At 43.5% G+C, this 26,737-nt stretch overlaps 1 protein-coding gene across 2 annotated transcripts in view; it reads right to left on the bottom strand.

The window, feature by feature from the left end:
* mmp24 (matrix metallopeptidase 24) overlaps positions 1 to 26,737 on the bottom strand; it is a 95,886-nt gene that overhangs the window by 44,301 nt on the left and 24,848 nt on the right. Inside the window, exons 1-3 of one of the 2 annotated variants that reach the window (XM_085160413.1) lie at positions 15,769 to 19,696; positions 15,036 to 15,184; positions 12,333 to 12,449 (exon numbers count right to left, since the gene is read on the bottom strand). In XM_085160413.1, the coding sequence (XP_085016539.1) occupies positions 12,333 to 12,449; positions 15,036 to 15,112 (194 nt within the window). In that variant the 5' untranslated portion in view covers positions 15,113 to 15,184; positions 15,769 to 19,696. Of the gene's footprint in view, positions 1 to 12,332; positions 12,450 to 15,035; positions 15,185 to 15,768; positions 19,697 to 26,737 lie in introns of those variants that run through there. The other variant, XM_085160412.1, reaches the window with a different exon arrangement.

Here is a 26,737-nt window from a genome sequence, read left to right as displayed (position 1 = left end):
GAAATCTATAGAAATCAAAACAGAGATAACACCCAGACTGAGAGAACCTTCTCATCAACGAGAATATATTAGAATTAAACTCCAACAAACCTGAAAAACCTTGAGAACAAACTGCGAGTGGTGACAGGAGGCGGCGGCTGGGGACAGGTACGTCCTGCCCCTGCAGCCCACACCTGATAAGCTTCAGGAAATTGCTTCAGCTATCGTGTACGCAGCAGCCTGCACAGATGGGGCCTCCTCCATCAGGCTAATGTATGAAAACTCAAACAACTCATCTGCAATATGTCATCAGAATCACATCATTTGGAAACATCATTACTAAACCTATATTATAGCAAAGTTTGTGCTTCTTCATTTTTTGGTTTGGTGTTCAGAATGAATTCAAAATGAGGTCAGATAACAGGAAATGAATCATGTGGTCAGTGACGGCTGTGACAGCAGCTCACCGCGAGTTACGTAAAGTTCATCTTCACTGAAACCAGATCAGAAAACAAAACAAGATCAACCTGGATCGTTGTGCTGGAGCTAAAGTGAGCTGCTCTTTGCAACACGTGAAAGAATCAACGATCAGCTGATCCGAGAAATCGTTTTAACGACTCAATAATAATTCTTCAAGGAAATCTCCAAACATGACGAGCAAACATCTCGTTTCTCTTGGTTCTTGGAGTTTTTTGACCAACATTTAAAGGTGCAGTTGATTAATCAATATTAAAAATAATCATTAATTGCAGCTCTATTAGTGCAACAACATGATAACGTCATACAAGATCTGTTTGAAGTGGACAGAAGCACGTCTGAGGAGATTTTACTGCATTTCATAACTGTGCCTGCAAATCCTCTACGAAGTTTATTTATAAATCTAACTCCCACCCTAAAGCCTGGTGATTAGTGTGTGTGTGTGTGTGTGTGTGTGTGTGTGTGTGTGTGTGTGTGTGTGTGTGTGTGTGTGTGTGTGTGTGTCAGACAGACAGCCAGGTAGCAGTTGTCTGATTTGAGTAAATGGTGTGTAACGTTACAGCAGTGAAACTGGCCAAATGACCTGTGGCCAAAACACACAGATGGTATACTGTCTGACACACACACACACACACACACACACACACACACACATATACACACATGCACGTGTAGCACTCAGTTGGATATGCAGACACTGTAGTCTCACACATTTAATGCATTTACATAATGAAATGTGCTGCACAGATTTCAGGTAATGGGCGAGAAAAAGAGGAAATCAGAGGAGATGACTCCAGGAGTTCTTTGGAGAATCGGAAACTGAATCCTTAAAAGGGAAAAACCCAAATCGACAATGCTGACAGGTCACTATAGTTTGCAATTAACAATTAGCAATTGTGAGGCTCTCTCACAGCTCACGGTTTGGGCGCCCTGTCAGCCAGTGGTGCACAGAACCGTAACATCAGATTTTTATCCACCATGCAGAAACATCTGGAAACATCTGATTGGCACCAGCTTCATTTTTCAACATGGCAATGATCCCAAACACACGGCCTGTGCCATAAAAGCATAGCTTTATATAAAACACACAGTGGCGCACTGTCAGGCATGGATTGGCCTCCACAGAGCCCGGACCTCAACACTCCTGAAGCAGAAGCTGAAACACCCAAAGGAGAGCTTTGGATGTCCCTCAGAATGCCTGGAGAACTATTCCCAAATAGACATTCCTGTTTTACCAGCAGGATATAAAGGAATGAGGCATCTGCATAGTCCTGCATGTCCACTCTGTTATCATCTGTGTTTACAGCCTCTATTTTAAACATATCCTTAACATATTTCTCTCCTACAGCCAATACTTTCCTCCATAATCTACAACATTTTTAGGATGTAGCCGAGCATTAGCATTAGCTGCAGGACGATGTACAGTAAATACAATCAGACTGTTTAAGTTACTGAACGAGGTAAAATAATTTTAGCTAGTTAGCTTAGCTTTAGCACAATTAGCAAACGCCAAAGAGAAGATTAGGCACAAAAATGGTTTTCATTTGGAATAATTTAATATCTACCTGCTGATGGTGCAAAGTGAGGAGGATAAATCCTGAAGGGAGCATGAATATGTGTGCTGCGAAAACATTTTATGTCACGGTGAAAGGGATGAGCCCAGTGTTGCCAACTTAGCGACTTTGTCGCTATATTTAGCGAGTTTTCAGACCCCCTAGACGTAAAAAAGACGTGAAAGCGCATATCGCTTTTACTCTCAACAAGCAGCGGGTGCTGTAACGCAGTCAGTTCTTCTTTTACTCTTATGCTGTTTTGTGGATCACAAGGTTTAAAACTACTTATAAACACACACACACACAGTAACTCCACCAGAGTGCCTATTTCGGGTCACTTTTGCCGGTCCAAGCCCGGGTAAAGGAGCAGGGTTGGAATTGTGACATTAAAAATTGCTAAAATAAATTTAATTTGTAGTTCTAAATAAACTCTAAATGCATTTAGGACGTTTTTTACTCACTTTATGTCTCTTCCACGATGTTATTTCTCTCTTCAACAACATAGGTTACAATTACATTAGCATGACCAATTATGCAAATTAGGTGATGACGTCATTTAGCGACTTTTAGGACAGCCAATAGCGATTTTCCTTACTGCGGAGTTGGCAACACTGGATGAGCCGTGTGGAAGAAAGTAAAGGAGGGTCCAAGTGCAGGCACTCGTTGAGGTGCGAAGGAGTTTTATTATAAAAATAAGACACAAGTAGAAGATGGCAAACAGAACTAAAGCTAAACTATACTGGGAAAAACTAAACTACTAAACATGAACACGAACAATGGTGAGCGGAAGCACATGAAGGTTGAAGCACACACAGCTGATTCACGGGAGATACGCAGACGGAGCAGCGACTACAACAAAAGAAGACACGGAGATTACACACGGGTGGGGAACACAGGTGGAAGTGATAGACGAGACGAGACAAGGGCTGTATCCCAATTCAGGGTCTGCAGCCTCAACGATCCTCAAGGGCCGCGTACTTAAAGACCGCTAAGGCCGGAAGTGCGAGGCTTGTGAAATCGGACGGTCTAGCCTCCGTCGTGCTGCCCAGGTTGCCTAGCAACCATGATACTAACAGCTGGAAACGTTTCATACAGCTTTGTTTGACAGAAATGAAGGAGGAAATCTTTTGTTCATTTGTTTGTTTCTACATGAGCTTTGATCATTCTCTGATTAAGCTCAGCTATTGAACGGCGTATATTTTAAAGTAAAGGCTTTAAAACCAAGTTAGTACAAACGTCACTAATGTCACATGACTTTGGCCAACAGGAATGTTTTAATGTTCTTTGTTATTAAACATTTGCACATAAATAAGTGACATAATATTCAGTACTTAGTTTACTAAGTTACTCTTCGGGCGCCCCTCATCCGCCGTTATTTTTCGGCAAAATTATCCACACCCACCGCCGCGCTATGCATTCTGGGATATGTTGGGCCATGAAGTCTACACCGCCACGTCCTTAAAATTCAGGGAAATGAAGGACGCATTTGAGGGCCGCATTTCGAGCAGCCTTCGTCGCGTCGCTGTGACGTAATTGGCCTTAAAATGCGGCCTTTAAGGCTGCAGACCCTGGATTGGGATACAGCCAGAGGAGGCAAAATAAGACACGGACTTTCACAATAAAACAGGAAACAAGAAACCATTACACAAAGACGCAGACTAGACACAGAACTAAACCTACACTAAACACGACACACAAACCTAAGAACTAATCTCTTGTTATAACAATAACAATAACCAACAAAGCACCACAAGAGAATGAGAAAAGAATCCATAATGCAAAATCACACCAAACGTCTGACCACATGTTGGTCTGAATTCTGAATTATTTAATAAGTTAAATGTCAGGGAAGAGTCACGTGAATCTGGGAATTCACCGTCTGGATCAAAGTTCATGGAAAAGGTTTCAGCAGCTGTCTGGATACTTCACTAATATACGGATCAGAATTTATGGAAATGCTTCACAAAGAACACAAATTTCTACACGACTGAAGGGATTCATCCTTCAGAGGAGCTTTAACATCTTTATCTGATTGCGATCCATCGCTGAGCTCAGTCGGAGCAGCGCTACATGCAGTTATTCTCTTCTTTTGTTTCTGTCCTTTGACTTTTAATGAATTTGCTTAGTTGCAGAGGCATCGGCATAAAAGGGGAAACATCACTCTTCGGAGTGCTCTCTCAACTTCCTTTGGCCTTCACTTGTATTTTCTTCTTCTTTCCAGCCTTCTCGACTCTTCTTAATATCCACCTCCTGCACGGAGATGGAGATGCACAGTTGCATAATCCTGCAGCTACAGTATCGAACAGCAGGTGTGATTACACGCAGCCTTGAAATTCCTCTTAATGCAGAGCAGAGGCAGAAAAAATCCTCCTGTCTGAGCTCATCGCTGTCACTCAGGTAAGCGCACTGAACCACCTTCAGATCGTATTGTTTTGATGCAGCATGTGAGGCATGTGTTGGATACACACAGAACAAAATAAGGTTAGCAGCACACTGTGTGGGAGCTGCTGCTATTCTCTGGAGTTGTTGTGTAGATGTACACGTATGCTGAGTTTCCAAAAGCAGCTCCTCTGGATGATTCACCGCCTTAAATCTAAACCTTTAGCGTTTATTATTAACCTCTGTCTCTCTTCCACAGCATGTCTTTATCCTGTCTTCCTTTTCTCACCCCAACCAATCGCAGCAGATGGCCCCGCCCCTCCCTGAGCCTGGTTCTGCTGGAGGTTTCTTCCTGTTAAAAGGGAGTTTTTCCTTCCCACTGTCGCCAAAGTGCTGCTCATAGGGGGTCATATGATTGTTGGGTTTTCTCTGTATGTGTTATTGTAGGGTCGACCTTAATATAAAGCACCTTGAGGTGACTGTTGTTGTGATTGGACCCTGGATAAATAACATTTCCTTTTTAGCTACAATAAAGAGTAAAATCTCACTAAGTGCTTGGAACATCTTACAGTTTTATCTGAGCTAAAATTACTGCTACAGTGGCTCAGTCAGCCTGACATCTTCAGATCAATGCATAAATACAAATGAGTCTGAAACCGCTCAGGTCATTTCTCACATTCAACGGGCTGCAAACCAGAATCTCTCTGGAACAGACGGACCTGTAACCAGCGTTAGATTCTTCATCGTTCTTCTCAATACAGATTTTAAGAGCAGTTTTGTTTCCTTCAGAGAAACTATCCTGTAATTCTGTGTGTGGGATGGAAACGCTCTGCAGTTCCAGTTAATGAAGCATTAAGCTCAGCTCCTGCACTTTCAGTGAACCAGAAGGTACGCCCGTAATTCATGCAAAGGATCCTGGAGGCAGTAAGGTGGCCCGAAGCGCAGCTTGGCAGGTGAACACGAATACTGCATGGACTGTAAATGATGGAGCACAACCGGCCTAAACACTGGCTCCATATCACAGAGTGTGAGTGGAAGAGGAGGAGGCTGATCTGGCTCTGGAGATGGGCCGGTGCCTCGGAAGAAGAACAATCGAGTTAGAAACGATTGGAGCAAACGGCTCGAGCGACGGCAGCCGAGCTGAAGACAACACTGCGAGAATGCAACATCAGATAACAGGTGAAACACGAGGAGGCCCAAGGAGACTCAGATGCAGTAAGGGGTAACTGGATAGCGCTGATCGCACCCTGTGAGTTTTATGTAACGCTGTAGAGTGGATCCCAGTAAAGCAGCAGAACTGGGATGGGCCCAGAGTCTCGTGGGAGCTGCATAATTTACATTAGACCTATAAAACTCTGAGTGGGATGGTGTGGAGAGACGGGAGTGGAGGAAAAGCAAGAGGAGGCTGAAAGGGGATTCAAACATCTAAATAAGAAACTATTTGATCTCAGATGTTGAAGCAGGAGAAGAACAGAATTAAACAAAGACGTGGAAAATTTCAGCGAGAGGAAGAAAAGCAGAGACGATGAATTTAACCAGGAGGAAACGAGAACACACGATACGACAAAACCAACCAGAGATATAAATAATATTCACACAGAGGTGCTGGAAAATGACAAAGACAGAGAGACTGCTTTTAACAGTTACGACGAGGCAGTTTATTAAAAACAGCCACAAACGGTTAAAGTTCCCTAAAAAAGGATTTTTGGTCCTCAGAGCTGAAACTAGAAACAGAGAATGGAAACAAGGCGTTCAGGGCAGCAGTGTTTACTTACTGTTGGTCATTTTTACCAAGAAACTGTGAAAATACACTAGGGCTGCCACGATTATGTCGACTATTAAAATCGTCGACGACTGATTTAATAGTCGACGCGTCGTTTGAAGCTTTGTAAGATCACAAAAGACGCAGGAATAAGTAGTAGGATTTAAGAGTGTAATAACGGACTGAAACAGAAGATGGCAGCACTGCATGTACAAGGATGCCAGCTGCCGCTAAACCCCGAAGAAGAAGAAGCTGTGTCCCAGAATTCATAGCGCAGCCCAGCTCAGTTTCCAACAATGGCGGCAGCTAGTTAGTTTTATTATGGGCTGATTTCTGTCTTTACTTGTAATCAGGCCTGAAAACGGTGGCGCTGTCACTTGGTGTTCGCTCGCTCGCTCTGTGGTATAGTATCGCTTCCTGTTCCTGCTCAAACACAGTGGTGTTTCTGAGTAGCTTATTTGCTTAGCAGTTTAATTAACAACTTTTAAATACATTCTTTTTTCACAGTATAATCTTCACGTGCTTCATCCGAAGCACACTTTCTGTGTACTCACTACCTAATTTATAGTATTCACTCACTGTCTCTGTACTGTTTCGCTAGCTTAGCTCGTAGCCGACCCGTTAGCACCATGGCTACTTCACCTGTCCCTTCTGCACTTTCTTGCTCATTGTGTCAGATGTTTAGTTACACCTCGGCCTCCTTTAGCAGTAATGATATCTGTAACAAATGTAGCATATTTGCAGCTCTGGAGGCCAGATTACTGAATTGGAGACTCGGCTTTGCACCCTGCTCTCACCCTTAGCTAGCCAGGCCCCTGTAGCTGGTGCAGCCGAAGATAGCGTAGGCCCCGCTAGCTGTTCCCCGGCAGACCCCAAGCAGCTGGGGAAAGGCTGGGTAACGGTGAGAAGGAAGCGTAGTCCTAAACAGAAGCCCCAGGTACACCACCAACCCGTTCATGTGTCTAACCGTTTTTCCCCACTCGGTGACACCACCCGCCGGGGGTCAAACTCTGGTAATTGGTGACCTCTGTTCTCAGACATGTTGAGCTAGAGACACCGGCAACCATAGTCAATTGTCTTCAGGGGCCAGAGCAGGCGACATTGAAGGAATTTAAAACTGCTGGCTAAGGGTAAACGTAAATTCAATAAATCATAATTCACGTCGGCAGTAATGACACCCGGTTACGCCAATCGGAGGTCACTAAAATCAATATTGAATCGGTGTGCAACTTTGCCAAAACAATGTCGGACTCTGTAGTTTTCTCTGGTCCCCTCCCCAATCAGACCAGGAGTGACATGTTTAGCCGCATGTTCTCCTTAAATTGCTGGCTGTCTGAGTGGTGTCCCAGAAACGATGTGGGCTTCATAGATAATTGGCCAACCTTCTGGAGGAAACCTGGTCTTGTTAGGAGAGATGGCATCCATCCCACTTTGGATGGAGCAGCTCTCATTTCTAGAAATATCGACAAATTTATTAAACCCCTCAAAACATGACTATCCAGAGTTGGACCAGGAAGCAGAGTTGCAGTCTTACACGCCTCTCTGCAGCTTCTCTCCTCCTGCTACCCCCCCAAAAACCCATCTCCATAGAGACTGTGTCTGCTTCCAAAAGACAAAAAACAAACTAAAACCAGCAACAAACAACTTAAACAATCACAAAGAAAGAAACAATACAGTATCCACATCTGAACCAAAGAGTAAAACAGTGAAATGTGGATTATTAAATATTAGGTCTCTCTCCTCCTCCAAGTCTCTGTTAGTACTATGACTTAATAATTGATCAACAATTGATTTACTCTGCCTTACAGAAACCTGTTGCAGCAGGATGATTATGTTAGTTTAAATGAATCACACCCCCGAGTCATTCTAACTACCCAGAAATCTCGAAGCACAGGTCGAGGGGTGGTGTGGCAGCAATTTTTCACACCAGTCTATTAATTAATGAAAGACCAAGACAGACTTTTAATTCATTTGAAAGCCTGATGCTTAGCCTCGTCCACCCCAGCTGTGAAACTCAGAAACCAGTCTTACTTGTTATCATCTATCGTCCACCTGGGCCTTACACAGAGTTTCTGTCTGATTTCTCAGACTTTATATCTAATTTAGTTCTGAGCTCAGATAAAATAATTATTGTGGGTGATTTTAACATCCATGTAGATGCTAAAAATGACAGCCTCAACATGGCATTTAATCTGTTGTTAGACTCAATTGGTTTCTCTCAAAATGTAAAAGAACCCACCCACCACTTTAATCACACTCTAGATCTTGTTTTAACATATGGCATAGAAACTGAACATTTAACAGTGTTTCCTGAAAACCCTCTCCTGTCTGATCATTTCTTGATAACATTTACATTTACAATAATTGATTACGCAGCAGTGGAGAGTGGACTTTATCAAAGTAGATGTCTTTCTGAAAGCGCTGTAACTAAGTTTAAGAATATAATCCAGCCACTGTTATCATCGTCAATGCCCTGTACCAACACAGAGCAGAGCAGCTATCTGAACGCTACCCCAACAGAGGTCGATTATCTTGTTAATAATTTCACCTCCTCACTACGTACGACTCTGGATACTGTAGCTCCAGTGAAAACTAAGGTCTCTAATCAGAAGTACCTGACCCCGTGGTATAATTCTCAAACACGTACCCTAAAGCAGATGACTCGTAATCTGGAGAGGAAATGGCGTGTCACAAATTTAGAGGATCATCATTTAGCCTGGAGAAATAGTTTGTTGCTTTATAAGAAAGCCCTCCGCAAAGCCAGAACAGCTTACTACTCATCACTGATTGAAGAAAATAGAACAACCCCAGGTTTCTCTTCAGCACTGTAGCCAGGCTGACAAAAAGTCAGAGCTCTGTTGAGCCAACCATCCCTTTAACGTTAACTAGTGATGACTTCATGAACTTCTTCACAAATAAAATTTTTATCATTAGAGAAAAATTACCAATAATCATCCCACAGATGTAATATTATCTACAGCTACTCTTAGTTCCATTGATGTTAAGTTAGACTCTTTTTTCCAATCGATCTTTCGAGTTAACTTCAATAATTACTTCCTCCAAACCATCAACGTGTCCTTTAGACCCCATTCCTACAAAACTGCTCAAAGAAGTCCTGCCATTGATTAATTCTTCGATCTTATATATGATCAACCTATCTCTAATAATAGGCGTATGTACCACAGGCCTTCAAGGTGGCTGCAGTTAAACCTTTACTCAAAAAGCCATCTCTAGACCCAGCAGTCCTTAGCTAATTATAGGCCAATCTCCAACCTTCCTTTCATATCAAAATCCGTTGAAAGAGTAGTTGTCAAACAGCTAACCGATCATCTGCAGAGGAAATGGTTTATTTGAAGAGTTTCAGTCAGGTTTCAGAGTTCATCACAGCACAGAAACAGCTTGAGTGAAGGTTACAAATGATCTTCTTAATGGCCTCTGACAGTGACTCATCTCTGTGCTTGTCCTTCTTGACCTTAGTGCAGCATTCGATACTGTTTGACCATAATATTCTATTAGAGCGATTAGAACATGCTGTAGGTATTACAGGTACTGCACTGCAGTGGTTTGTATCATATCTATCTAATAGACTCCAATTTGTGCATGTAAATGGAGAGTCCTCTTCACACACTGAGGTTAATTATGGAGTTCCACAGGGGTCAGTGCTAGGACCAATTCTGTTTACATTATACATGCTTCCCCTAGGCAGCATCATTAGAAGACATAGCATACATTTTCACTGCTATGCAGATGACACCCAGCTCTATCTGTCCATGAAGCCAGATAACACACACCAATTAGTTAAACTGCAGGAATGTCTTAAATACATAAAGACTTGGATGGCCACTAACTTTCTGCTTCTTAACTCAGATAAACTGAGGTCATTGTACTCGGCGCTGAAAAGCTTAGAAATATGGTATCTAACCAGATTCTTACTCTGGATGGCATTACCTGGCCTCCAGTAACACTGTGAGGAACCTTGGAGTCATTTTTGACCAGGATATGTCCTTCAACGCACATATTAAACAAATATGTAAGACTGCGTTCTTCCATTTGCGCAACATCTCTAAAATTAGAAATATCCTGTCTCAGAGTGACGCTGAAAAACTAGTTCATGCATTTATTACTTCCAGGCTAGACTACTGCAATTCATTATTATCAGGATGTCCAAAAACTCACTGAAAAGCCTTCAGTAATCCAAAATGCTGCAGCAAGAGTACTGACAGGGACTAGGAAGGAAGAGAGCATATTTCTCCTGTTTTGGCTTCCCTTCATTGGCTTCCTGTTAAATCCAGAATTGAATTCAAAATCCTGCTCCTCACATACAAGGTCTTAAATAATCAGGCCCCATTTTATCTTAATGACCTTGTAGTACCATATCCACCCTATTAGAGCACTTCGCTCCCGCTCTGCAGGCCTACTTGTTGTTTCCTAGAGTATTTAAAAGTAGAATGGGAGGGAGAGCCTTCAGTTTTCAGGCCCCTCTTCTGTGGAACCAGCTTCCAGTTTGGATTCAGGAGACAAGACACTATCTCTACTTTTAAGATTAGGCTTAAAACCTTCCTTTTTGCTAAAGCATATAGTTAGGGCTGGACCAGGTGACCCTGAATCCTCCCTTAGTTATGCTGCAATAGATGTAGGCTGCCGGGGGATTCCCATGATGCATTGAGTTTTTTCCTTTCAGTCCACCTTTCTCACTCACTATGTATTAACAGACCTCTCTGTATTGAATCGTATCTGTTATTAATCTCTGTCTCTCTTCCACAGCATGTCTTTATCCTGTCTTCCTTCTCTCACCCCCAACCGGTCGCAGCATATGGCCGCCCCTCCCTGAGCCTGGTTCTGCCGAGGTTTCTTCCTGTTAAAAGGGAGTTTTTCCTTCCCACTGTCGCAAAGTGCTGCTCATAGGGGGTCATATGATTGTTGGGCTTTTCTCTGTATCTATGAAGCGCCTTGAGGCGACATTTGTTGTGATTTGGCGCTATATAAATAAATGAATTGAAATTGAATTGAATATTACTCTTATTATTCTCTTCTGGGTCACAAAATAAACGTTTAACATATTTTCAGGCGAGAATGTAGCTGTGTAAACCTCAAATATCTGCTCAGTTTATCAAGACACCACATATTTTCAAAAGCGCTCCGACGTTTTCAGAGACGTCTGTTAGCCACTAGCTCGATAGCTAGCCGGGGGCTAGGCTAACTAGAGCCATGAGAACACCGGACTCCCGGCTAATCGTTTTCAAACCCACCGCCGTCTTTCGCTACTCAGGTTAAACATGATATATAAGTCACTTAGATAACTTAAAAATGTTATTGTTTGGCTCTTTTTAGTATTTTATTTGTTCCTGAGTAAATCGGTTTGGCTGAGATTAAAGTTATAGTTTTTACACAGCTGAATAAACGTCAAGCAGATTAAACTCCATTGAAACAATCTGCAAATTTCATTAAAATTTAATAAACTATCATCTTGTCTTTATTTTTAGTTAGCACATACCTTAAACACTTAAAGCTGTAAGCTACTGATAGTTTATATAGAGCAGATGCTGCTGGTGCAATAAGTCCGTTTTACGTCCAATGGATGATGATCTGATTAGTCGACTAATCGCAAAAATAATTGGTGACTAGTCGACTATCAAAATAATCGTTTGTGGCAGCCCTAAAATACACAAGTACTGTTTCAGTTTGATTTGTGGCTCTGAAGCTGGATTTGAATTTGAGAGAGACGCAGTCGGGGAACAAGAAGCAGAGAGAACTAAAGTAGGAGACAAAGAGAGAGACGGGAGAGAAGAAAAGTGGGCAGGAGCTGGGATGCGTTCAGAGTCCCGTGGGACGGCTCTAATCTGCATTAGACCCACATTACACGGCCGAGCTGCTGGTTGGATCACACAGCCGAGGGTTTTACTGTACGTCCACAAAGAAGTAAAGACGGAGAGATGTGGGTGGATGTAATGTATGGATACGTGATGTGTTCAGGGTACCCTGGGACGCAGCTGATTTACATTAAGCCCCGGCTGGGAGAGAAAGAAGGAGGATGAAGATGGAAACAGAGAATTAAGAAAAAGAAACACTCACTCAGGATCCCATTAACATGTGTCGGCCTCTTTAATAGCTGTGTTAGCTCAGAGCGCTCAGTTACTGCCATCTTAGAGCTCATTATGGAAAATGAAGTCAGGTATGCACACCTGTACGAGATCCTTTTATCTCTCCACTTCTGTCCCGTCAGCGCGTAGCGTTTGTTCCTCTGCCGCCGGCTGGTGTGAGGATGATCTGGGACGCCGCAGCGAGGTCTCCTCATCCACCTGAAGCAACAGCAAAATGTTAGTGTTTTGGCACAGACTGGATGCTTTCAGCTAAACAATTTCAGTGAGCCGTGTTTATTCGAAGCAGCTTTGTTTTTAGGGGAGACACAGCTGGAGATGGTTATGAATTCGTTTGCATTTGCAGTTACAGGACCAACTAAACCTGTCTCATGTCATCCAGGTCATCGTAGTAATTTGTGAAGCACTTTGATCAAAACTGTTGTTTTTAAATGTGCTATATAAATAAATTTTGATTGATTGATTGATTGATAGTCAAAGGAGCTTGCAAAGAAAAGCGTCCTGGACTTCTTTAAGTTACTTGAAGACGTTTTCACCTTCATCCGAGAAGCTTCTTCAGTTCTAAGGTCAAATGGTGGAGAGTCCCAGATTTAAACCTAGCGGGAGTTTCCCCCCCAAAGAGGGACAAAGGATCCCCCGATGATCCTCTATACAGCGGTCCCCAATCCCCCGGGCCTCGGACTGGTACCGGTCTGTGAGTCGTTTGGTACCAGCCGCGAGAGTTGAGGCTCAGGTGTGAAATGTATAGTTTTCAGGGTGTTTTATCGGTTTTCAGCGTTATTTGTGTTATCGTTTACTCGGTTTTCCTAGGTCGTTTCACGTGTGTTATGAATAAACCTTCTTTTTTCGGTACTGGTACTAGTTTTATTTTGTTGTATTTATCCGCGACACCTTAAAGGCGGTCCGTGAAATATTGTCGGGCATAAACCAGGTCCGTGGTGCAAAAAAGGTTGGAGACCGCTGCTCTAATCGCCTGAGCCAAGGTGTGAAAAATAGGTGTGGGTCCCAATCAGCTCAGCTCATTGTGAAACCTGGCCCCACCCTATCATGCGAATTCCTGAGGTCAGATGGCCCAGGATGTGAGTGGGCGTTAAGGCGTCTGGGGAGGTGAAACGTCTTCAAGCAACTTAAAGAAGTCCAGACGCTTTTCTTTGCAAGCTCCTTTAAACTACAGAATTGATCTAAAGCTGTTATCACCAGGGGGCAACCAAGTGTGCTGAGATATTTTCGAATGTTTGCTGACGCTCTGGTTACCAACTTCTCCTTAGGAAGCTTTGCTTTTTCCCATCAGAAATAAGAATGACATACAGGATGTGCTCGGAAGCTCCCGGGACACATGCTGATGTTAAGTGTAGAGGAGGTTTGGAAGCAGTTATTGAGCTGGGAGAGTGTTGGTGACTTTTAGGCACCCGCCTCTCGTGCTGCTCAGCGCTTTAACTAACATTTAGAGCTGATCACTGAATATCGGGAGTGATAAGACTGATAATCTCGGAGTTTAATGGAGATGCACGATTTTCCAAAGAACTCTTGGAACATAACGACCGCCATTAGATTTCTGCTAAAACATTTTAAAAAGCAGACTGTTGAAGACGATGTGAGGATGAGCAGCACCCACAGGAAGCAGATCCACTTGTGGAGAGCAGTTTGTGTGCTGAAGCACAGGAAACACATTTAAATGGAAAGCAGTGAGGCTGATTGCTTCTGGATGGATTAAGTGTCTGTGAAATCAAAAGGGGGTCAACGCTCAGCTTCGCAGAGCTCCTCGGATTCTTTAAATCATTGTTTCAAATTTCTGGCTCACGCTTTACATTCTGCTTCAGTCGTATCGTTTTCACAGCGTCGTTTCAGACGCTGTGAAAACATCTGAAGAACAGCTTCAGACGACGCGCTCAGCAGCAAACAGCAGGCGGACGCCGTCAGAGACGAGCTAGTAAATGCAGAGCAGCTAAAGAGACTCAGGTTAGCAAAAACAGAAGAGTGTAACACTTTAAACTGTTTACACTGTTACACTGGTGGGTGGTCACGTTAGTGATCAGAAAATGAAGCTTCTCTGTTTCTCCTTCAGTGGAAATATTCAAATGTAAGTGTGGTCCATCGTTTGGAGATCACTGCTACAGACACACCAAAGTCAAGCAGCATAGCTCACAGGCAGCGGGTGCTGCCCCTCAGTAGGCTTCTGGAAGCTGGCCAATCAGAACACAGCAGGCTTTCATGGAGCAGAGCCTTAAAGGCGCAGGAGCTACCGTTTTGTTTCAGGTAGAGGATGAAGTGAGGAGCACCAAAACCCAGATTAACAAAAAGTATTTTGTTGGACTGTGAATAAAAATAAAGATTCACTTATTGAGAAATGAGCAAAGTTGCAAAGAAATAATATCATGTAGTATAATATAGTGTGTGTCGTGTGTGTGTTAGCCATACAAAGGGAACACTTACACAGTTATTTAAAGTATTAATACAATATTTACTGATTATTGAATACACATTATCATGACAGCTTTTCTGAACAGTGCCAAGAGATGAAAACTGACAATAACAGGATTGTCAGATTTCTCTCTTGCCCCTTTCCTTGTCCTTCGTGTTTGACCAACAGTAACAGATTTTCCAACAGCACCGAAGGCTATTAAATCTACCTCCGACTGATCTGGTATGAAAATCTCATTTTTTATGATACGCATGTTTGATTTGGCCAAGATGTTACACCACATGCCCTTCACGATGCAACAGTCCCCGCCTGCACGAGGAGTGCCCTGCCTTTCCCACTTTTACGGAAACGTCCCGATTACTCACTCGATAGTCGTCTCATCCAACACTCCCGTCACAGGGATGCCGTAGAAGCGCTGCATGGCAGCCACGGCAGACTGCATGGCCTTCTCCTGCCGCAGGTCTGATGTCCGAACGTCGTGCGGCAGCAGGTAGCCGTAGTTCTTCAGCCACGTCTGAGAGAAACACGGACAGAAGAGGTCGGTTACACAGGACTAACCTGCTAGACAGTAGAGCCACAACAGACTTACTGTAGATCCTTCCTAATTCCCATTTATAGAAACATAATAAACATTAGGGCTGCCACAAACGATTATATTGATAGTCGACTAGTCACGAATTATTTTTGCGATTGCAATCAGATCATGCATCCATTTAACATAAAACGTACAGCTTATTGCACCAGCAGCATCTGCTCTTATATAACTATCATTAGCTTACAGCTTTAAGTGTTTAAGGTCTGTGCTAACTAAAAATAAAGACAAGATGATAGTTTATTGAATTTAAATGAAATTTGCAGATTGTTTCAGTGAAGTTTAATAAACTCCTTGCTATCTAAAATATAACAGGACACCGGAGTAAATTCTCCAGCATCTCACACTTCTGATAATCAGCTGTCTGCTTGACGTTTATTCAGCTGTGTAAAAACTATAACTTTAATCTCAGCCAAACCGATTTACTCAGGAACAAATAAAATACTAAAAAAAGCCAAACAATAACATTTTTAAGTTATCTAAGTGACTTATATATCATGTTTAACCTGAGTAGCGAAAGACGGTGGTGGGTTTGAAAACGATTAGCGGGAGTCCGGTGTTCTCACGGCTCTAGTTAGCCTAGCCCCCGGCTAGCTATCGAGCTAGTGGGTAACAGACGTCTCCGAAAACGTCGGAGCGCTTTTGAAAATATGTGGTGTCTTGATAAACTGAGCAGATATTTGAGGTTTACACAGCTACATTCTCGCCTGAAAATATGTTAAACGTTTATTTTGTGACCCAGAAAGAATAATAAGAGTAATATTAAAACTAACTAGCTGCCGCCATTGTTGGAAACTGAGCTGGGCCGCGCTATGAATTCTGGGACAGTTTCTTCTTCGGGGTTTAACGGCAGCTGGCATCCTTGTACATGCAGTGCTGCCATCTTCTGTTTCAGTCCGTTATTACACTCTTAAATCCTACTACTTATTCCTGCGTCTTTTGGGATCTTACAAAGCTTCAAACGACGCGTGGACTATTAAATCAGTCGTCGACGATTTTGATCGTGACTAGTCGACTAATCGTGGCAGCCCTAATAAACATACATCATAGACTTCTCCAGTGTCCATATGCACAATAAAAAGCTGTGGTAGTGTCCATGGTGCTGAACCGCAGGCCAAATGTAACCAGGTCGTGCAACTTAAAGACAAAGGTGTGCTAATTGTTTTGTCATGTTGGTTGCCTTAGACACACACGTTTATAAAATAATTGCAGACAGCTGAATGTGATATTTCTTTGAGTTTCATGGTGTCAGTGCAGCATCACCCGCAGCACCGCCCCTCCCACCTTCCCACCAATAAGCTGACAACTGCCATTTGGATTCAAATCCACGCTCCTTGTAGCGTCTCACAGGTCTCCCTCTGACCTGCTGAGGAAACCTTTGATCATAACAATATAACCTTTCAAATATTACAAAACAGGCTGTGCTTACAGCCCCAGAGAACAATCGCACATTAAAGTTTCCCTCAGTGTTCGAGTAATTCAACAATAACTGCACATCAGCAGGTTTGCAGCAACATGCAGCTGCCAATAGCTCAGTTTTACATCAAGTTTCATGTTCCTGTGGCCTCAAAACACCACAATTTATTGGAACAATAGTTCAAAACCCAGAAAAAAGGTGTAACGAGTAGGCGGACAAAAAAGATTCAGGGCGAGTGAAAAGAAGACATCGAACATGTCGGAGAGAAACTGGGGAGCCAGTTCCTCCGAATCCAGAAAATCGAATTCACACCGATCCAAAATCGATGCTGAATCCACAGTTTTCCTCGGATGAGTCTTATTACGTCGTATTTTTCATTTAGCAGCCGCCTGTCTCTTTAATGTGACATAACACAATCTCACAAACCTCCGGAGGGAGAGCGAGGAAAGGCAGAGAGGAAGGCGGGTAAACGAAGAGGAGAGAAGAAGAAAAGATGGAAAAAGAAAAAGGAGGCTGTTGAAAGAGCGAACAGCAGCACGGAGAGATAAGAGGCAGAAGGTTTCAGAGGGAGAGGACACGAGAGGCGGGTGAGGTAATGAGGGGGGAGGCTGAGCTGTTCTCTACAGTAGGTCATTAATAATTCAGAGCCAGGCAGCCTCTCCCAGCGAGTCCGGGCCCAGAAAAGCCAACGCCTGCCCGACCACAGGCAGCTTTCCAACACCGAGGGCATTTATGGAAGCCCGTTCCCCCGGCGAAGACGCGTCGAGCAGGAAAACACGACTAAGATGTTACATTAAAGTCAGTCAAGATAAAACCTGAGTGTGAAAAACAACTTAAGATTATTGAACCACTCGTGAGATTTCAGTTCAATTATTTTATTTATAAAGCATCAAATCATAACACACACCACATGATGCTTAAATTACAATATTTGCAATTAAACAAAGCACGTGAGGTCATTGTTTAAGCCAATAAGTCAACACAATGAATGATTAGGTGACGCTGACGAGATTAAAACGACAAGATTTCGAGGAAAGAGTCAGAAATATGATAGAAGAAGTAAAACTGATGTGGCAAAGATAAAGATTTAAATCACCATAAACATAATAAACAGAAGTAGAGATTAAAAAAATTTAAATAATGGTTTTATTTATCAAATAACATTTTAAAGAGTTCAAATAGTGCAGCTAGTTTAACATATCCTGAAAGCACAGATGCTCTCCCATATTTCTAGTCTGAACAGAGGAAACACGAGTCAGCATGAGCGTCTCTTTCTTGTGTTATAATCAATAATTTTACTGGACAGCTAATTGCTGCTGATGCTCACATGTGTTTCGATTTGAGACGCAGGGTTTCTGATGCGAGAGCTGGTCTGTTTAGCGAACTTATTTAGACTCTGTGCCGATCTGCTTTTAATCCAAAGTGTAAACGTAGACACAAAGTGCCACATGGTCCATGAGCTGAGAGGAAACCGACTGCTTACAATCCAATTAAAAGCTCCCCTGCAATAAATCTGTGGCGATGACAACTTCCACTGCAACAAAACATCTAAATCTGATTCATGTGATTTCATCCTGTCCCATCTGCTCAGGCGATAAAAAACAGAAACATCTCTGAGCTCCGGGCAACGAACACAAACTCTCTTACAGCATCTGGCAGGCCTACGTTTCACTGTGAGGAGGAAACGAGTCAGTGAGGAGCAGCGTGCACGCTAAACTAAATATTTCCAGGCCTCTGAAACAAGCTGTGATTCGCTCGTCGTACATCTCTTTGAAGGCTGGTCACCTGTAGGAGCTCCAAGCTCTGGTTGCCTAGGTGACCTAATTTATTTATTACCAGGTCAAATGTCAATCAACATATAAATGTATTTGTAGCTGCTTCAGTCGCTCGTATGGAAGTTGAGAACTACTTAGCTTGAATCTCGGTTCACCCTCGTCGTTATCTCACAGTCGTGGGTAGCTGCGGGTCAGGAGGTGCAGCAGGTCGTCGACTAACGGTAAGGTTGGCGGTTCGATCCCTGGTTGCTGTGCGTGCCAAAGATACTGAGGTCTAAGTTTCTCTCTGATGCTTCCATCAGAGTGTTTGATGTTCGACTGAAAGCACTCAGGCGCAGAAAAAAGCGAATGAGTCATGTTGTAAAAAAGCACTTTGAGAGCTCAAGTAGAGCCGGTGCGTTTATTTTCTGTGCCAGTGTTTGCATCGCTCAAAGACACACGTGAAGTTTTCCTTTGGTTAAGATATTAAAGAAAATCTCTGAACCATCACCAACTACCAGAAGCGGAGGATAAAGTCGTTTTTATTTTTGCTGAGCATGAAAGCAAAGCTGTCGATTTACAAACTAATCGATCTCTTACCCTCGTTTATGGTCACAAACTGAGGGTTAGGCTGCGGCGCCCACGAGCTGCACCTGGATAAGCCACAGGATGAGCTGATGGATGACATCAGCCTATCCACGACACGCGGTCAGTCACTAATACGTCATCTGTTGCAGGAGCAGCTGGAAACAGGGTCAGTGCATCCAGAATTAACCAGCCGATAGAGGAAGAACAAAATAAAGGAGGGAAATGAGTGAAATGATATTCCTCAGAGGTGTTTCCTGAAATATGTTACTGTTATTTGAGCCCAGCTGTCAGCTGGACTCCTCTTTTCTCCCCTTGGTGCTTTTCTAAAAACATGCCAGTAACACAAGGCCATCCTTTGCTTCGAATGGAAATAACAGTCTGCTCGGGTCCAAGTGGCAAAAAGCAAAAGTCCATGTGCCCTGCAATGTGTTGTCACGGTGCAGAGCTGCCTGCCTACACGCTTTAACTGCAGTGCGACCGTGCATGAGCGGGCAGAGATGAAAAAGTAAATGGTCTGTATTTGTAGAGCGCTTTTCTAGTCCCTAAGGACCCCAAAGCGCTTTACACATCCAGTCATCCACACATTCACACACTGGTGATGGCAGCTACATTGTAGCCACAGCCACCCTGGGGTGCACTGACAGAGGCGAGGCTGCCGGACACTGGCGCCACTGGGCCCTCTGACCACAAGTAGGCAACGGGTGAAGTGTCAACGATGGAGACTGTCCGAGCCGGGGCTCGAACCGGCAACCTTCCGATTACAAGACAAACTCCCAACTCTTGAGCCACGATCGCCCCGACAACAACAGCAAGTGATGGTGTGTGCAGCTGTGCGCAGCTGTCCTCATCAATGAGCACGAGTCACACCACCACACAGTACTGACCCACACATATAGTTCTTACACACACTGGACATTCTGGACATTGTTTTCACTTCATCACTTAAATCACTTCAAGCATATTTGCACTGCACAAGACACTAAATAATGTGGATCGCACAACACTGGACATTATATTCCTCATTTCCACTTAATACTGTACAGCTGCTGTTATTGTGTATATTTATATATGTATTTCTTCATACATTCTTATATATTTCTATACTGTGTGTTGTGTATTTTGTTGTACAGTTATTTCATTTTCAACTTTAATTTTTATATTTTATTTTATTTTATTCCTTCCTAGTTAAATTTACCCTTTTTAATTTTCATATTTATTTCCTATCTTATTCATAGCCTTTTCTTTTTTCTTTAGGTCACGAGCAGTTGTCTAAGCATTTCACTGCATATCGTACTGTGTATGACTGTATGTGACAAATAAAATTTGAATTTGAGTGTGAGTCAGGCCTCAGACACACCTGAGATCTCAACTCCTCTTTGAAGTTGTCCTCCGAGCGCCTTGCTACGATCGTTTTAAATCCACACGCACTGAAATACTGAACTTCCTGCTTCTGTGAGGCCTCTGAGGACCCCATACTGCACCGGTCACTGTGTCTGTGAGTCCTCATACATGTGCATCCATGTGTGTGTGTGTGTGTGTGTGTGTGTTCAGAGCTTTGATGGAAGTGTAGTAATTGTTGTATAATAGCAGCTGGTGAATTATTTAATTCAAACCTCTGAGCTGGCAGCTGCACACACACACACACACACACACACACACACGTTTTCATCACTTCAGAGGACGTTCACTTACATTTATTTTCTGAACACTTAAACTGACCATAACTTTAAACACGTCCCCGTTTTAAAACAATAATTTATGACTTAAAGATTTTCTTTGTCTCTGAACTGAAACAGTCAAATTCACAGCCCACGTGTCCTTCTGCTTTACGAGGTCTCGTTCTGACACGATACCCTCTCTGGGCTTTCACCCAGCCTGCGCTCTAACCCACAGATGGACCGAGTGCCACCCGGTGTTTTCGCTGAAGAGCTCAGACTTGCAGCTTTTGTTCGGAGCCATCATTTCCTGTTGAATCCAGAAACTACCAGATAACCGGTGCAGGGTGTTAGCTTTCCCAGTCTGAAAGGACAAACCTCTCCACCTCAGACCAGAGTGACGCCAGCACAACAGGTAAAGTAATCATCTTTGTAGAAAGAAATAATCCCTTAAATAAAAGCTCCATCGGCTGGAGGCAGGACGGCGTCCGGGCCGACTTCTGTCACACAGCTGTCAACCAACGACCGCGCCGCGGACAGCAAAGCCTCCTGTAAGCCTTCAAATCTAATTAATGGGCCAATAATGTCCCACGGGACGAGCGGCACACATATTAGAGAGCCTGAATTTATCAATGGCCATAATTGCTTGCTGAAGAAATGACAGGCTTAGTATTTCTACTAAGATGGTGCTTTCTGAATGGAAGTGAATAGAACTTGAGCGGGAGGCGTTCTGAAGCCACAATCGAGTGACCGTCACGTTAAGCTGCTTCCAAACTTCTTTGAACTGCGGACTGATCAAAAACACTTTTAGCGTCTCTGAAACTCACAAGAAAAGTTCAAGAGTTCAAAAGTGGAAGGTGAGGCTGACAGGTGGATTAGTGTAGGCGGAGCCTCCTATTTCCCATGTATCGTTCTACAGTCCAGCCCTCAACTTTGGTCACGAGATCTGGGAATGAGCGGAAGAGCGAGTAGATGCAAACAGCCGAAATAAGGAGCTCGGAGCAGAGTCGAGAGGAGCCCTCCGAGGTAGCTCGGGTATCTGTCCGGGACACCTTCCTTTGGAGACTCTTTGGGCATGTCCAATTCGGAGAAGACTCCGAGTTAGGACCCAGCACTCATTGGGAATCTGGCCTGGGAGCTAATCGGGATCCTCCAGGAGGCACTGGGAAGTATTCTTGCTTTGCCAACTGGAAGAACCTGGATGGATCTTCTGTCACTGGTTGCACTTATCCAAGAACACGTGTGTTATTATATGCTGGATATTAAACAAGATTAAAACAAATGAAGCACATGTGAGTGAACAGGAAACGGGAGAGGACGATGATCTGCTGTGAAGTTGGGAAAGCGAAACTACAACGAAACCACGTCCGTGCTTCATGTATGCGCCTCACACGGCGGGACTGCAGCGGCATAAATCACCTGCAGCACTGAGCCCTCCACACGTGAACATGTTTAATTCATATTCTTATCTGACTGGGACAAATGCTCTCTCGCAGCAGGCGAGCGGCGATTCATTAGACGTTGTGGGAGTTTCCGACGCCACGACGGCACGCCTTTCAGTAAACGAACAAAATACTCGGACCGTTATCCAGAGAAAAGGACGGAGGCAGCGGCACATTTCCAGCCTCAATGCTGCTAATGCTTTCAAGAAAAAGGCAAAGATTTATGATTTATGGCCTTCGAGGGTTGATTCTGGTGTGTAACAGAGAGACGTTCCTACTGCTCAACAATCAGGGTGTGAAACATCAGATACTAGAACTCTCAGTAACTTTACATCTACTGAAGGAAATAAATGAGACGTGTTTCAGACACGTCTGTCTGCTGTCGGCTGCCCTCACTGTCAGGTGTGGAGAGGCAGTTTAGACGATGGGAGATGCCCACTGGCCTGATATCTGTGGACAATCCATGCAGAAGGAAACACCTGACAACAAGTTACACCTGTCACAGTCTTTTCATCGAGGGAGGCTGAGCCCGAAGGCAGCAGAGACAGAAACGTGACGCTGTGCTAAATGTCATATGTGCGAATCATTTTAATATCAGACACCAGAACTGGGAAATCTTCCTTTTGGAGAACTAGCGGTTCATTTTGAATTTGAAGTTAATCGGTTTGGACGTGTGCAGAGGAGAGACGGTGGATTTACTGGGCGAATGGAGCTGACAGGCAGGAAGACCACAGAGGATGCTGGGATAGGGCGAGATGGAGGCAGATGATTCGCTGAGGATGGTCAGAGTTTCCTCTGTGGGACGTTATGACAATTAACCCTTTAAAGTCCAACATTATCTTTATCTTTTTGACAGCTGTAGTGCCAGTTATTGGAGCACTTCAAGTTGCTTTGCATCAATACAACCGTTATATCACAAGTTTTAATAACATGTGTGCATTAAGTCCATAGTAAGTAGATAAACTGGAAAAAAGTGCAATAAACTACAAAAACTTGTAAATTTCAGCAACACGTTCTCACTCCCAAAGCGTAACATTTTACGCTAGGTGACAAATCGTCAACATGTTACGTTTTCAGCTACCCACCACGTTCCTAAATGACGACCTCGGAAAAATGAGGAAATCTGAGAACCGTATGGACTCAATCTACACATGTTCGCTCTTTTTCTTCAAATCACTTAGAAACACGTTATTTAACATCATTAAAGTCATGGTTAAAGTCAGGGATAAGGTTATGGTTAGGGCTAGGGATAAGGTTAGGTTTAGGGCTGGAATACAGGGCTTGAACGTCTATTACCGCGGGAGCGTCATTGCACTGGATTTCAGCCATAACCCGCCACGTACCATAAGAACGCCAAAGGTCTCCTTTCGCGTTCCTCAGGAACGCCGCGGGACGTGACAAAACGTCGGCATGTTACGCCTCGGGAGTGAGAACGGGCTGATTTCAGAGGTTTATCCCTCAAAACTGTAAACACAAAAAATTAGTTTCCAACCACAGGAAATCTATTTTGAGTGTCTTCATAGTTTAATTTTTGAGAAACACTAATTTTTATAAACTGTGGGAAAATGAAAATAAATGCTATTGTGCACAATTTGCATCAAAATAAACTATTTCCAACAGTGCAATTTACCCGGCACGGATAACCTCCATTAATGCTGACATCAGGGCCAAAGGAGCTTGCAAAGTAAAGCGTCTGGACTTCTTTAAGTTGCTTGAAGACGTTTCACCTTCATCCGAGAAGCTTCTTCAGTTCTAAGGTCAAATGGTGGAGAGTCCCAGATATAAACCTAGTGGGAGTTTCCCCCCACAGAGGGACAAAAGGACCCCCTGATGATCCTCTAATCGCCTGAGCCAAGGTGTGAAACTGGGTGTGGGTCCCAATCAGAGTTTCAGGTGAGCTCGTTGTGAAACCTGGCCCCACCTTATCATGCAAATTCCTGAGGTCAGATGGCCCAGGATGTGAGTGGGCGTTAAGGCGTCTGGGGAGGAACTCAAAACTGGATTATAGATGGCATCAGGGCGTTCTGGAGATGCTGCATTCAGACGACGTCTCTTTGAGCCATAACCACATCCTGCAGGGATGCAGTGGACCTGCCACCCACTGAAAAGCTGTTCACTGTTCATGCTTTTGTCAGTTTTTGAGTAAATGCAGGTGACATTTAAGGGAAGGAAGAAAAATAGGAAAAAGGAGAGAACGAAGGAAGGAAAGTAAGATGAAGCTACTGGAGCATAAAATAACAAAGCCATAGATATGAGTGCAAATAAAAACCACGAGGGTAACACAATAACAAGAGAAGTGCTTTAATTTCAATATTTTAATGGTGCTAAATCATATTTTACTTGCATGAAGGCTGCGAGTGAGCGCTGCATGCTGATGATTCAGGCCTCAGCAGCCGTTTTAATGCTGCTGCTTGTGGGGGGGCGGCTGATTCTGAACCTGAGCTTCAGAAACCCCCCGCAGGCCGCTGAAGATGACAGAGAACAAAATACAAATCAAAACAAAATGAAGCGTGAATTCTAATTTCTGCAGCCATTATTCAGGGGTCAATAGTCACTTTGAGCTGAGTCACCCTCTGCTCGGCTCGCTGATGAGAAGGTGTAGCCTACAGTAAAGTGTCCTGCTTACAGAAGGTGACTCATCTTTCACTCTGACATTAAATTATGAGAAACGAAGAAGGAGGCTGCCGGCTAAAGGATTACTGCTTTGAAACGTATGTATACAAAGCACGCAGCTCTACAGCAGAGACACATCCAGGCTCCTGTCAACGAGACGCAACACGAGCGCTTCCACTGAGCTTTGATTAAACACGGTGTTTAGATGAACATTAGACAGCACGATCAGATATTTTAGCAGAAGAAATCATGTTTTCATACCATTTTTAGCAGAAAATCGTGACTGTTCTCTGAGATATTCAGAGCAGGATGCGAGGGCAGATATCAGGATGCCAAAACTCGTCTTCAGTTGGCTCAAAAATGCCACATTTTTATTTTCATGTCTCCACAACATTGACTAAGAAAATTAAGCCAAAAACTGCAGTTCCTCTAATGTCCACTGGAGGCTCCAGCAGCGAGTCAGTCCCACGTTAAAACATCCAACTTTACAGCAGAAATAAACGAAACGTCTGGACAACGTTTCTGCTCTGAAACATTTTAATGCAAATATCTGATGATACAACAGACCGTTTGGATGTTTTCATAATCCTTTACCTGCTGCACTAAATTGTAGCAGCCAAATTCATACTTCTAATTAAACAAATAAAAAAAACGAAAAAGCCAACATGAGGTTTAAAAATACCAATAACAATGACAAACATCCAGCTTTTAAATACAGTTTATGGGAGCAGTGTTGCCAACGCCTCAGTAAGGAAAATCGCTATTGGCTGTCCTAAAAGTCGCTAAATGACGTCATCGCCTAATTTGCATAATTGGTCATGCTAATGTAATTGTAACCTATGTTGTTGGAGAGAGAAATAACATCGTGGAAGAGACATAAAGTGAGTAAAAAACGTCCTAAATGCATTTAGAATTTATTTAGAACTACAAATTAAATTTATTTTAGCAATTATTGTTTTTTTAATGTCACAATTCCAACCCTGCTCCTTTATCCGGGCTTGGACCGGCAAAAGTGACCCGAAATAGGCACTCTGGTGGAGTTGATCCACAAAACAGCATAAGAGTAAAAGAATTGATTGCGTTACAGTCAGTGCGGGAGCAGCGGCTTCGCTCATGCGCGGTTCATTTGCAGTTTGGACGCACAGGTGTGAACGTCTCCTGCCCTGATAGCAGCTGGGGGAGGACTATCCTCCGCCCGTGAGCGCTTTGGCACGGGCAAGGCGCCCACGGCAGCACCGCTGCTTGTTGAGAGTAAAAGCGATACGTGCTTTCACGTCAAAAAGTCGTCATAAATAAGTCTCCAATAACACCAGAAAAAGTCACCAGATTTGTCGCTAGTCGCTTTTTAGAAAAAAAGTCGCTAAGGGGGTCTGAAGACTCGCTAAATATAGCGACAAAGTGGCTACGTTGGCAACACTGTATGGGAGGAACGCGACGAACTCCTAAAACAACAGTTGGGCCGGACAAACCGCGCTCCTCAGTTACGACCATGGCTATATAAATATAAATACGTGTTACAGGTGAACTCAGAAAAGCTGGATCCATCTTTAACTCCAAACACGGATCGATCTGCCTGGAAAGAGGAAGAAAATACTTTCTTTGACCTTTAATGAAACTCCATTACGTGTTTGGGTTCTCATGCAGACCACTTCAGTCACAGTGAGCTCCTCAATGCTAAAGACAGGTAATGAAAAGATCGGCTAATGTAAGCGTGAGACGCAGCCAAAGCGAAGACACGGCTGCATTAATGCGCTGTTAATGCAAGATTAGAATAAGATATTAGAGGAGGCTTCACTCTTTAATGTGCTGTTTGTTTTACGGCCCGGAACGAGAACCGGGACAGATCGTAATTTCTCAACGGCACTTCAAACCGCAGCCTCATAATCATTAAATTATGAATGATTCTGTCGATGAAACCTCGACAGATTCACTCTGCAGCCGCACACGACAAAGAAAAACTACAAAATGAGACATCATCTGGAAGCAAGTCAGATATTTCTGTCTTT

This window comes from Neolamprologus multifasciatus, chromosome 5 (genome assembly GCF_963576455.1).
Source record: "Neolamprologus multifasciatus chromosome 5, fNeoMul1.2, whole genome shotgun sequence".
NCBI classification, from domain to species: Eukaryota; Metazoa; Chordata; class Actinopteri; order Cichliformes; family Cichlidae; genus Neolamprologus; species Neolamprologus multifasciatus.
Note: the sequence above shows the minus strand (reverse complement) of the source record. Positions and strands in the feature narration are given on the sequence as shown.